This window comes from Onychostoma macrolepis, chromosome 21 (assembly GCF_012432095.1).
Source record: "Onychostoma macrolepis isolate SWU-2019 chromosome 21, ASM1243209v1, whole genome shotgun sequence".
In the NCBI taxonomy this organism is placed as follows: domain Eukaryota; kingdom Metazoa; phylum Chordata; class Actinopteri; order Cypriniformes; family Cyprinidae; genus Onychostoma; species Onychostoma macrolepis.
The window spans coordinates 11,869,156-11,881,947 of NC_081175.1; the positions used below are offsets into that span (position 1 = coordinate 11,869,156).

The 12,792-nt window shown below is 41.3% G+C and overlaps 1 protein-coding gene across 1 annotated transcript; it reads right to left on the reverse strand.

Moving 5' to 3' along the window:
- Positions 1–58: 58 nt before the first annotated feature.
- On the reverse strand, positions 59–11,965 carry pwwp2a (PWWP domain containing 2A). The gene is made up of 3 exons (XM_058757926.1): positions 9,640–11,965; positions 4,172–6,132; positions 59–1,019 (listed from the first exon to the last, which is right to left on the reverse strand). Exons 1-2 carry the CDS (start codon positions 10,692–10,694, stop codon positions 4,191–4,193), a joined length of 2,997 nt encoding a protein of 998 aa, XP_058613909.1. The 5' UTR covers positions 10,695–11,965; the 3' UTR covers positions 59–1,019; positions 4,172–4,190.
- Between the last annotated feature and the right edge of the window lie 827 nt (positions 11,966–12,792).

The following is a 12,792-nucleotide window of genomic DNA, read 5'->3' on the forward strand; positions in this document are numbered from 1 at the left end:
AGTTTCTTGGATGTAATTGATACAGCATGATTTATTACTAAAGAATACACAGAACACACAGCTTGGTACAAGGCAAAAAACAGGTTTAATTTCATAGAGATATTCATTTAATACAATAATAAAACAAATTTACGCCCACGACCACCATCTTCATATGTATAGTCGGGAGAACGCTCCGATTGTAAACGCACGTATGTACAACAGCGAGACTGAAAGCGTGAGCGTGTCAAGCAGCTGTTTCACTCTCGCTCTAAATTCCCTTTTTGCAGGCCTCAGGTTGAGCGTGTGCAATGAATGATGCTAACAGGAAAACCTTGAAGCAAAGACTGAGAGATGGCATGTTCGACTTGTATAATAAGAAAATCAAAAAAGTCAACTAGTGGGTCAGAGTGATTTTGTAACGCTGTACAGATTGCACTGATCATTGAATGTGTGGTGTGCCACAGAGTGGAAAACTTCAAGCTCTCTTCAAGAACAGTCTAGACTGTATTAAGGCTCAGAATTTCTCAATATAAAGGAGCACAGATGTTGGGAAAGAACACTGGGATTTTATCTAAGACTAGAAGCACAATAAGACCCAATCTTCTGTCATTGTACTGTGAAGCATAGCACATGCAATATTTATTGCATTTTTATATCATATGTTTTTTACATTTTATAAGTTATCTCTTTCATTACAAACAAACACTTAAAACCCTGCTTTAACGTATGCTGGTTCACCACCTACAATCCACAATGGCCGTAACTCCCCTGTGCTGTTCAGTATTTGCAAGTGTCCTTTCACATGCTGTAAAGAAAAATCTTGTTTTGAAAAATTCATTTCAGCATGACGGATCAGGAAATAGGTGGAGAGTCTGTAATTCATTGTTATAAATATAGAATTCTTTTCTTAAATAAAAATAATTTCTCCATTACACCTGCTTCTCCAAATGTGGATGGCTCCTCTCATCTGACTGGATCTTGACCAATGGCAGTGCTTTGGGCAACGGACCAATCAGCAGCCCTTCAGAGTTGCAGCACTGGAGAAGGAGGGGGAGAAGAAAAAAAAAACAGACGGTCAGAATTCATCTCGAACAGCATTATTAAATTATTAATATTAAAAAGAAAACTATATACGCTTTGAGAGTTAATGTAAGATTCTAAGATCATCCACTGGCTAATAATAGAAATTAATTCACTTTTCAGAAATTGCTTAATTTCAGTTATCTAATGTTTAAAGAACAGAGAAAATCAGCTTCTTACTAACTGTGTTAGTACAGTGGGCCATTGCACTTAAAATAACAGAATAATAACACAAGTTCAAAAATTATTGATTTGCTTCATGGTCCATATCTGACATTATTGGACAAGATTTGGTTCACAGAATAAATAAGCTTTAAAAAGTGAGAATGTTATTTTTTTTTTTTTTGACATTTGCAGATGAATATTTCCTCATATGAAGCCAGGTAGGGTAACATCCAATTTTCTTTCAACATTTGATGTTTCTTCCATGTATTTTCAAAGCAAATCAAACATTCTAGAATTAAGGTCTCTTTACATTAAAGTCACGCACAGCTGTTTTTCCATTGTAATGTCAGATTTTATAAAGAAAACGTGGACGCTGACAGCATGAAGACAAACTCGCACAGCAGAGATCCACTGAAATGTGAAATCGCTAAAACTATGACAACCCTGTGTATCTTAATATTTTACTGTATGATGTGTAATAACAGTCTGGCACATTTTGGTTCAGTCTGCCCTACGGTTTTCTCATCTGTTTGCAGGTATGAAAATCTGTTCCATTTTAGTTCATTGCGAAATGACAGAACAGTCACTAGTTTGGTTGGGCTGTCATGAGTTTTTGTTGGGTTTTTTTCTTCATTTGAGAAACATGGAAAAACAGCTTTTCCCAAAACAGGGTTGTGCACTAGGCTACACCTGAGACAAATATGGTTTGGAGTGAGAAATGGTATTAAGAAGATAAAATACGAAAATAATGACGACTAGATAAAATTCTTGAAGTTCACAGTTTATTTATATACTCTTAAAACATCAGAAAACATGTACACAATATCTTCAACTGTTACTTTTTTTCAATGGTTTTACAGCATTCTCTGACCTGCAAACAGATAGAAATAATAAAAGTAAAAAATAAGATGCTGAAATGAAACGAAGCCAACCACCAAAATAAATACCGTTTTTACTCCTTTACACAAACCTCCGTCAGTCAGTCAGTGTGGTCTACCAAGCATTGTTTTTTTTTTCCTCAAGTCATCGATCTCTACCTGCTAAAGTCATATGTGGAAAGACCAAGATATCTTACAGTATTTCCCTTCTCAGATGTGTAAATATAACTGGACAGTTTAAGATGCTTATGGATATGCAATGCAAGGACATGATTACAGACAAGAAATAAAATAAAAAAAAGAGAGATAATGCTCTTCCACACAAATAAAATCACTGGTTCTCAGCATTTAAATAAGATCCAGGCCATTCATCTTCAGTTCAGTCAGGCAAAATACATTTTGAACACTTTACATACAAGACCTTCAGCCCTATTTTGCAAATAGTGAAATGACAGAAAATAAAGTTCAGGCACAACAAATAAATTTAAAACACAATAATCCTTAGCAAAACATTTCAGATGAGAGACCATGAATACTGGAATCAGAACAAATCACTGAACAACTAAATCAGCCAGAGGCCCATAATTATGACGAACATATTCACACATATGAGAACTGCTGCCTTGTGCGCCAAAATGCCCCACTTTGCAGCGGGACACTACAGTTGACAAGTGTTTTCATTGAGTTACTTAATGGAACTCATTTTAAAAGAGTTTTGCATTCCACTGCAGCTACATCAAAACTTAGGTTTGCCTCTTGATGTGATATGCCTAAATTGGACAAACATATGGAGCCATACAAAAGATGCTCAGTAATGCATTTAACACGTATGCACTCCCAAATTCATGCAAAAACGAAGTCGGGGTGGCCAGTGGGTTGGCTGAGTAACAGGAACATTTTCGCCATAATCAGACATATAAAAAGCAGTCTAAGACGCAAACATATGACAACGGCAGGAGGGAGCAAAACAAGTGGAGGAAAAGAAAAAGAAGCTGTGAACAGGGCAAGTAGATTAGGGAGGAATGAGCTTGGGAAGCAGATGTTGTAGCTGCGAGGGGTGGGGAAAGAGGACGCACAGATAGGCTGGAAGGTTTCTCCGTGTCTGAGGTGGTACTCTCTGCGTTTGCAGAGTCGCTGTGCTCTCCTCACAGTGGCACTTGAGGTGACTTCGGCTTACATGCACCTCCCCCCGTAACAGCAGCACGACTGGCTGCAAAGCCAAGGCTGGCCAAGAGCCACGCCCAGATCAGCAGCCGTCTGCTCACATCACTGCACTTGGATTAGTCGTCTCAGAACGTCTGAGAAAGATCAGCACCAATTAAGTCCCTTTTTCTACCTGAGCGAGGCACTACCCAGCAGGGTCAACTTTGTTACACAACTTCCATGATAAAAGAAAACTATTCAAGGATGGCCTAAGTGAAATCCAAGACTTGAGTTCATGTAAGGGAGATTGGTCAATAAGGACTCTGACGTCTAGAAACACTGTAGTGATAGAAAATGCAGCAGGAGTCTGAACCTATAACACTTTCTCTGATCATCCAAAAGGAAGCATTAACTGTGCTAAATTAGGGATCCAGACTAAGCAGCGGTCGACCGGCCACCATTTAGTTGGTTTGAGAATGGGTTAAAGCAGACGTTTTCATTTTCACACATGCCTAATTCTTTAGGCCAAAGCTAATCAAGCTCAAAAAACCCACTCTTTTCATGTTTACAGGGACCTTCGACGGCAGACATTGACCGTGAACAACTAAGTTCAAGGCAAACAAATATGGTTACCACTCAAGAACCCATAAAACCTTTTCCTAGAAATCTCCATCATCTGTTTTCAGTATAATAAATGTATGATGATGATGACAAGATCAAAAGACTGGTTACATAGGGGCGAACACTAGATAATTGAGATGAGAACCGTTTGCAATTCAATCTCCTTCTCTTGCATTCTCAATGAAAATAAATTAGTCCTGGTTGCCTTTTCTGGATTTCACTCTGGAAGCTGACTGGGTACAGCAAAGTTTGAGAGGTGTCAGAAGGGGTACAGGGCCAACTCAAGTGCCTGTTTTGCCTACCTTACCAAGGCACACCACCTCACGTCTCAAACTGAGTTAGCAAGGCTCGGACCTCGGGTGTGAGCTGCTTGGCAGCCTTGGCGGCCTCAGTGATGGCTTTACGATACAGGCCCTTTCTCTTCTTGTCAAAGCGAGACTGGAAGTTTTCTAGAAATGGGGCAAGTTGAGTAATGGCCAGGAAGGAAGTGGTGGGTGACCCAAACCAAGAGACCCGGGCCTCCTGCCTGACTAAGAGCCCATTATCTTTGCGACTCACTGTGATGGCTAGGATGCGGGCGGGCCACCAAGGGAAGCCAAGGATTTTGGCCCAAACAATGTCCCCTACACAAATTGTCCTGCCATCCAGGGCAACGCACTTTGTGACATTTTTGGAAAAGACGGCAGCTTTGAGGGATTTACTGCGCTTTTTTTCGTCCTTAGGAGCAGGGGGAGATGCAGAGGCAAAAGCGGAGGATGTGCCAGGGGCAGGGGCCGATCGCAAATCACCAGGAGGGGGGAAGTCAAACGTTTCGGTAGAGCTACACTCAGAGTTTGATGACTTTAAGTCATCTGCACTATCGACACTGCACATAGAGGTACTAGAGGAGTCAGGATGGCTGGGGTTAAGGGTCATGTAGACCACTAGGTTACCAGCCTTGCTCCCACGCGTCTCCCGCTTTTCCTCCCGCCCCTCCTGTTCCTCTGGCTCAGCTTGGGGTTCCCTGTATTCCGGGGCTGGGAGGGGCTCGGGTTGGGCCTGGCTGAGCAGGGACTCGATTGCTTTGTCTGGCCTCTGGGGCTCTACAGCTGTGGCGACTTGGCTTGCAGAGCAGGAGGAGGAGGAGGAGGAGGAGCGTGTGGAGGTGCAGCGGGGCATGGCTGGTTTAGGCAGCGGTAAACGGCCCCCTCCCGGCACTTTCTCCAAGCAAGGCGGCTTACATGAGGAAGAATCGTTCTCTTCGTTACGGTACCTTTGGGGCTTGATGCGCATCCTGGGTGGCAGGGGGTTGGAACCTGGACCTCCTCCACTGATCTGCTGCAGTCGCCTGGTGAAGTGGACCTTTTGGTGGGCTTCCTGGAGGGCAGCAGCCCTGGTTATGGCCTTGGTGTTCCCGCTACTGCCTGTGACTGTCTCTCTCTGTCTTCTCTGAGCCTTGGCCATCTTCAGCACCTCTCGTGCTTTGGAGTGGTCGACGTTTTTGCTCTGAAGCACTTTTTTGGCATTGAGCTGCACTCGAGAGTTGGCCGAGGACGTGGTTGTAGTAGACACCCCCTTCACCATTTTGTTCCCTGCAGCTGCACCTTTGACCTGACTATGGCCCAGCGAAGAGGTGGTGGCCGACGACACCCGTACAGCTGAACCCTGCCGTTTGGGCCCATCAGTACCACGGCCCTTCTCGTCAGAACGTGGATCACTACGGGGCCGCTTACCAGCAGCTGCTGCTGCGCTGTCATTACGCCGTCTTTTGGCATCGTCACTTCGGCAGTCTGAAATGGGGCCTCTGCGTGTCTCACGCTTGTCCCCTTGCACCACAGCCCCTTTACATTTATCACACAGAACTTGTCTTGGTCGGAGCTTGATGGCATTCATTATAGAAGTGGGCTCCTCTCTATACAGCCTACGCTTGGGCCGCTTGATTTTGCGTGGTAGAGGCTGAGGTAACGACTGGTTGTAGGTGTCCCTGATGAACAGTGGAGGTGGATAAGGGGCCCCCTCCTGAAACAAAGGAGGTGGTTTTGAGGTCCATGGGTTAGGTTGAGGGTTGGGACAGGGCTGGGGCGCTGCAGGAATCTCAGCAGGTTCCTTCAGAGGGGCATCCAGAGCATCCGCAGGGTCCTTAATGGGGGCATCACCAGGTCCTTGAGTGACACCCTTATCTGTCTCTGACTGGAATGCTTCCGCCTTTAGCTGCATAGATTCTGGTTTGTCCTTATACTCTCTCTTGGGGAACACGGTTATAGGAATCCCATAAGGTCCAAACCTGAGGTACAGAAGAAGACAAACGACAAAGACACTAAGATTAAACTCAATGTGGATGGGGTCTAATCCCAGTTTTCTCAAATCTAAAAACAATTCCAAGTATGCACTACTATATTACAGCTACTCATATGCAGTAAAAAAAAGAAAGAAAAAAAAAGCAGGCATTATTTTGCATCAGTCGCATTATTGCTCTGTTTTTATTTAAATGTCATTTCATCTCGTCGTGTTTGTATTCATGAGATGGGATGGATGATTAACTGACAAAGCAGGGGTACAGATTATTTTCTGCAACAATAATACAGTTCCATACAACAAAGAAAATGCATGATAGGATAAAATGCCACTTCAGCTGACTGAAATACATGATAGGATAAAATGCCTCCTACTGTAGTGGCTTTAGTTTTCACAATTAAAGTATTCTTTCCAAGTGAAGGAGGAAGAACAGGCAAGTCTAAAAAAAAATGAACTGAAACCATTCCTACTTTGAAAGCTGATCTTGTTTGGCCCAAAACATGATATTAGAAGTAAAGCGCAATGAAGCAACATTGCTAACAAAACGTTAAACTAAAACATCCTTGGATGTCGAAAACAGGCACTTGGGCCTGAAAGAACCATTATCTGTGGCAATCACCCTGTTCACAGTTTTCATTGTATATCCAATGTGGGTCAAGAAGAACTTACTCCACAATCATTTATATTCTGCAGAGTAAAGTACTAACCACCATACAGCTTATTTCAGAAGTGAATTGACACCTTTGCACACACCGGTCCAGCTTTAGCTTTAATAGGCACACAAAAAAATGCATGTTCCATCTAATACACTGATACTTATGTGTCAAAATCAGATAATATATATTTTTAATCTATTTTGCATACCGGCCCGTAGAATAAGAGAGTGTAAAAATTATGTGCCCAGGAAATACTGCCCCATAAAAAAAGGGTTGAGTTTGTGATCTGTTAACTGGCAGACGAATATAGCTAGCACTTAAGGAGGGAGTGATCCGACAATCCTGAGATATGTTTCTCCCATTAGACATTTCATCCAGAAACTGGGAATGATCTAATGTTGAAAAATGCAAATGAAGATAGCCTTTAGAGCAGAAGCTAAAAATAAACTGGAGTGGACAGCAAGTCTGGCAAACCACTTCAACGCCATGACACTGACTGTTTCAAGTTCACTCCGTGAACTGCGGCTGGTACGCCACAGAAGAACAGTGGGACCTTCAGAAGGAAATTATTCCACACCCAGGACATTAGCTGCTTTTAACCAATTATAGAATGAATAGCCATCTATCCATCCGTCACCACTTCAAAACATCAGCAATTACACTAACCCATTAAAGACAAAATGGAAATTGACGAAAGGAAGCTTGAGTTTTCCCCCACACCCTCACAGATGCCTTACTCACAGGAAGCATGAAATTAGCTGAGCTAGTGACACTTTCTCAATTAAGAACATATTTTTGCATCTTTTTGAGATTCAGAGCTGTAACACATTTCATCATTCGCATGTTAAACTCAAAACACCAATGCTGTGGGCCTTAAAGGAATACTAAGAATTAAGTTAAACTTAAGTGGCAGCATCTGTGACATGCTGTGAAGTACAGAATATGATTTCAAATCATCCCAGTTTATACAAAACAAAAAAAACAACAAAAAAAAGAGAGGTTTTTCAACCTATAATTGTTTAAAATAGTAGTCTGCCATCTGTCAGGGTTTCCCAAATGGGGAATCGCGAACAACTAGCGGGTTTGTGAGGGAACTACAGGGGGTTCCTGAGTTGAGCTAATAATTCATTATATTGAATGTAAAATGAAAGTATGGCGCTATACAGCTTAGTGTGATTATCAAATCAACTGTTGCCATTTAATTAAATAACTATATAGTCGGATGTGTTGCGTTACAGAGTGAAGTGATTCAGTGTTTTCAGCATCTCGGAATGGCTCGGTTCACAGCGAATGCAGTAAACTATCACTGCATTTGCTGTAAGTTTAAAGTGTAAATGGGAATGCAACATGCATTAGGTTTACTTTATTTACACATTTGCAAACTTTCCGACATTTTTGTGGACAGAAGTCTACAGCATTTCACTTGCAGTCCACCAAAATAAAAGCTTGAGAATTTGAAATGTTCAAAGCTTCAGGGTTTGGGCATTTGAAAGTGAATTTAATACATAAATATTAGTATTCTAACTTGTGGTGTAAAATAAAGTTATTATTACTAGAATTACTAAGAGAGATTCTTTTTTTTTATTTTACATTACAATTGTAATTTACAGCAGTAGTAGCTTTCTTAAAAAATAAAATAAAATTAGAATTAAAAAAAGGTAAAGTTAAAAAAAAAATATATTTTTATTAGGTTTGATTGGGTTCTTAAAACACTAATGCGTATACAAGTTAAATAGTTTTATATTTAATAAGTTTAAATAGTTTGTCTATTTACTTGCATGTCATGCGACCATTAACTGACCTCAGAAAACTGTAAACATGCAAATTTGTCATTGAATTATAGAAATATTAACTTGAAATCTCAGAGCATTCTTCAAGTAAATATTTATCGCTTAAGGGGTTTGGCTGACAAAAAATTGAGAACCCCTGGTCTATGTCATTGGTGTTAGGCTAAAGATGATGGGCACCTTTGGAATATGCCCATAGCATCATTTCAATCCTGGAACAATTGATTACTTTAGACTTTTAATTGTTTATCAGCATTTAGAAATTTCTCTAAAAGTGTCATTTCCAGGTGATGAAATCACTTCCTAACAATGTTGCTGCACAGGTTCTTCAGGAAACATTCCCTACACAGCAACTTCACAAGAATGTTTCATGTTGACTTCTCTCAAGTGAGAACTGAACTGAGAGACTGGAGATCCCACTATAAAATTGGGCTCTGCTATGATTCATCCCTAACACCAAGAAAAAAAAGTGTGAACGAGGGTGTTGAAACAGACAAACTGTGAGAGCAATTTGTAGGGTGTTAATCACCAGCATAACACTGTTTCCCCCCTTAATATGATCATGAATACCTAGTTACATGTCGTTATATGGGTGATATGAAAATTCAAGTAGTGACAGCGGTGTCCTGTAATGACAGGCTTCAATGTTTTTGTTTATTCTTGTGTAATGTCATTTTCATGACATGGATTACTTTGTCAAATTAATCTGTTGCAGTCACTATTTATACAGTTTATTAAAATGTTATTAAAAAAAATAAGTATTTTTTCTTATACAATATAATACAATACAGCTTTTATATACATAATTTTAGGAAAATAAAACGAGTCAAACAATAAAATAGAACAGACCATAACAGTAACATTAATGGCTTAATTTTTTTTATAAAGAATAAAACTATAACTATAGTGACAGTTTATACCATGAACTAAAAGATTATTTCTAAACCAATAATGGCGAAGATGCCGTTTATCTTTCTGACAGTTACGAAAGCCCATTTTGGTAAGTACGCTGGATGTATAACTGCAATTTCTTTGCATAAATACCGTGTTTACCTTTTCGAAAGGTCCATGAGTACCCCGGAGAAGAGCTTCTCGCCCAAGCGAAACGACACCACGAGCGCATCGTCGATGATGTGATCCAGCGTGACTCGAACCTCGGAGCCGAGCATCAGGCGCTCAACGGCGCCGGGCTCCGCCGGACACAGAACCGGGTCTTTCGTCTCCGCCGACTCCCTGTCGGGATCGCTGAGGTCCGTTTTGAAGCTCTGCTGATGAAGAGGATGCGAGTGCACTTCCTCCGCCGCTGCTGCTGAGATGAGCGACTGATCCACCACCGCTGGAAGTTCGGGAGAGTCCTTACTGGAAACAGTAGAAAAGTCACTGATGCAGCTCTGACCCACCGATTCTCCCAGCGAGGTCTCCTCCGCAGCGGACAGGGAGTCCAGGTGGTCTGAGGGGTGCGGGATGTCATGGAAAGCATCCTCGTGAGTTTTGAGTTCCGACCCGGGAGCATCGGTTGCGGGTTCGGGATCCGGCTGCGTGAAGCCTATGAGTTCACACTCCAGATCGGTAGGATGGCTTGACGCGGGATTGGAGTCGTATTCGACAGCCAGAGACAGTCCGGTTTTGGGCTCCGACGGAACCTGAACGGGAAGGGAATGCAAGAAGACCACAGAGGGCTGGGAGTCTGAGATGGAGCTGGGGAGCAGAAGGCAGGGGCTGGATTCGAGAGCACTGACCTCGTTTGCAGCCTCCACCTTCGGCGAGAAGGATTCCTCGTAATCCGTGCACCTGTAGTCCATGCGCACGGGCTGCTCGGCTGCGCCCAGGCAGCTCCAGGACCCCCCCGTCTCGGTGCGCTCTCCGTCCGCATGGGCAGCGAGGGCTTTTCCCGCGGCTTGAAGGTCCGGCCTTCTGATTTCCATTTGGACCTGGTTGCATTCCTGAACTGCATCCACATCCTCGGGTCGGTGACAAAGCTCCATTTCCGGGACGGAGTGGGCCTCTAGGTCGACCACATGCTCTCCTGGCTCGGGTTCGTAGTCCACCCCGTCCCCCGCTGTTGTTGATGCCGCAGCAGCTCCTGGCTCCGCAGCCACGGCCGCCATTTTCTTTCCGCTTTGCAACTACTACTTGGCCCTGTCCTCCTGATAAGATAAGAGCCCGCCCACTCACAACTACTGGCACTTCCCATTGGCTGTTTCAACGTGCGGTTTTCAATGGTTGGCTCATGTTCTTGCCGTTCAAAGGAAATCCCTTGAAACACTATTGTGATTGGCTTCTATTATGTCAATATACTTTATTATGAAGATACAACTTTGTCGCCACCAGGGGCGATGTTGAGTTGTATATTTACGTCAGGGTTCGTTGGTGTGGTCCATTTTTTATTTTCTTATTGCCAACTAGTGTTGTCATTGTTAACAAAATCTCGAAATTAAAGCTGAAATTAAATTAAATTAAATTAAATATAGATATTAGACGAAATATTTAAAAACAGAAACGAAAATGAGAAATGCTGAAAAAGTGATTAAAAAAAAAAAAAAAGGTGAATTACTACACATAATAAAAGAAAAAACTAACACAAATGTAGTCTACTAAAACGTAAACTGAAATTAAGATGAAAACCGAAATGACAAAAATAAAATCTATTTCAAAATATGAATACTATAATTCCCTCAATGTCACAATGTCATCTGAGTGAAACACTCTGAAAATTTGGGTTTTATTCACATTTTTATAAATGTGTTTTATTCAGAATGGTTCATAGAGTAATGAACTATGAACCATTTGGTTAATGGATAACTTCACTTGTAAAATGTAGCTATTTAATGAGCTAAAGGGTGGTATTGATTCATAAAATTTTTATGTGCTCCAGTGCCATCTAGCTTTCAGAAGTCTTTTGCATATTTGATAAGCTCATCTTAATCAGCAGCTACATATCATTGTATAGTCAATGACCTACTGATCATCAGTGCACTGACCTTTCACCTTTCCTCTTGTCTGATGATACTTCATCTTTTATTCTGTGAAGAGAAAGCTCAGCTGTAAGGAGTCGTGACAGTGAATGAACTCCTGAATGAAAGAGGACTTGATTAGAATTTCTCTGCAAATGAAAGTACATCTTGCACATTTTCAGAACAGGTTAAGCTTTCAGGTCTGAAGGACAGTTAAACTAATTGGTAAATGTTCTGATTTCATGAAGAAACTGCAGGCAATCAGATTTCTTTGCAAAAGTAATTTGTCACCATATAATGTTTCAACATGACACATTTATTGTCAAACCGAGAGACATTTGAAAAAGAATAGTGGTATTATAAAAGTTTATGTTTCACTATGTGGTTTTCATTCATTAAACTCTTCTTTTGGTGACTATATTGTGAAGGACATAGTTTAGCGAGTGTTTTGCAATCGTACCATATAATGTAAGTGAATATGCTCTATGACAAGTACCTGTTTGTGTCATCTAGTTTACCAGTCTGTTTGCGAATATAGAAGCTTTCCTAATCCATTCAATAGAGTGCAATAAAATATTTTTTTATTTGAAACTGCAGTTAATGCAAAATCATTTTTACATTGTATTATGCTGTTGTAGCTACATATTCACGACAAAAGTGAAGAAAAAATCTTCCTTGCAGCACTATCCCATGATAGACCTCAACTTCACTGATAATAATATCTCATCATCAAATGACCTTTCGATGCTTCAGAAGTGCCTGTTCCCCAAGAATCAATGTGTGCTTTCAGAAGTGAGAGCTTGCAGCTAGCTTTGGAAGTGAACAAGAGAGCTCATCCTGTTCTGATCCTGCTTTTATCTCTCTTCAGTTCATCATTCTGTTAGATTTGTGTTTGGTAGAAATCTTTGAAGCTGAAATTTATCTGTGAATCTCAACATAAGACTGGAGAAAAAAAATGAAAATGTAAGGCCAAGGGGAAGGGAGGTGATGCAATGGAACTAGCAGAGCTTTATGTGCTGAAGGGCATTGGCCTGTGGCACAGCTTTCCCTTCTTTAGACAGACAGTTTTAAGACAGTTCATCTGATTACAGTTTTTTTTAAACGATTCATTTTAAGAATACTCCAGACAAAAATGAAAATTCTTACGCTCACCCTCATGTGGTTCCAAACCTGTATGGCTTTCTACTTCTGCAGAAATGCAAAAGAAGAGATTTTAAATAACATTGGGAACCCAACAACACTGCAGCCCTTT

Excerpts from the sequence above, each read along its gene's own strand:
- pwwp2a (XM_058757926.1), bottom strand. The coding sequence starts at position 10,694 with ATGGCGGCCGTGGCTGCGGAGCCAGGAGCTGCTGCGGCATCAACAACA. Across the intron at positions 6,133-9,639 it reads CTCATGGACCTTTCGAAAAG|GTTTGGACCTTATGGGATTC; the intron begins GTAAACACGGTA and ends TCTGTACCTCAG.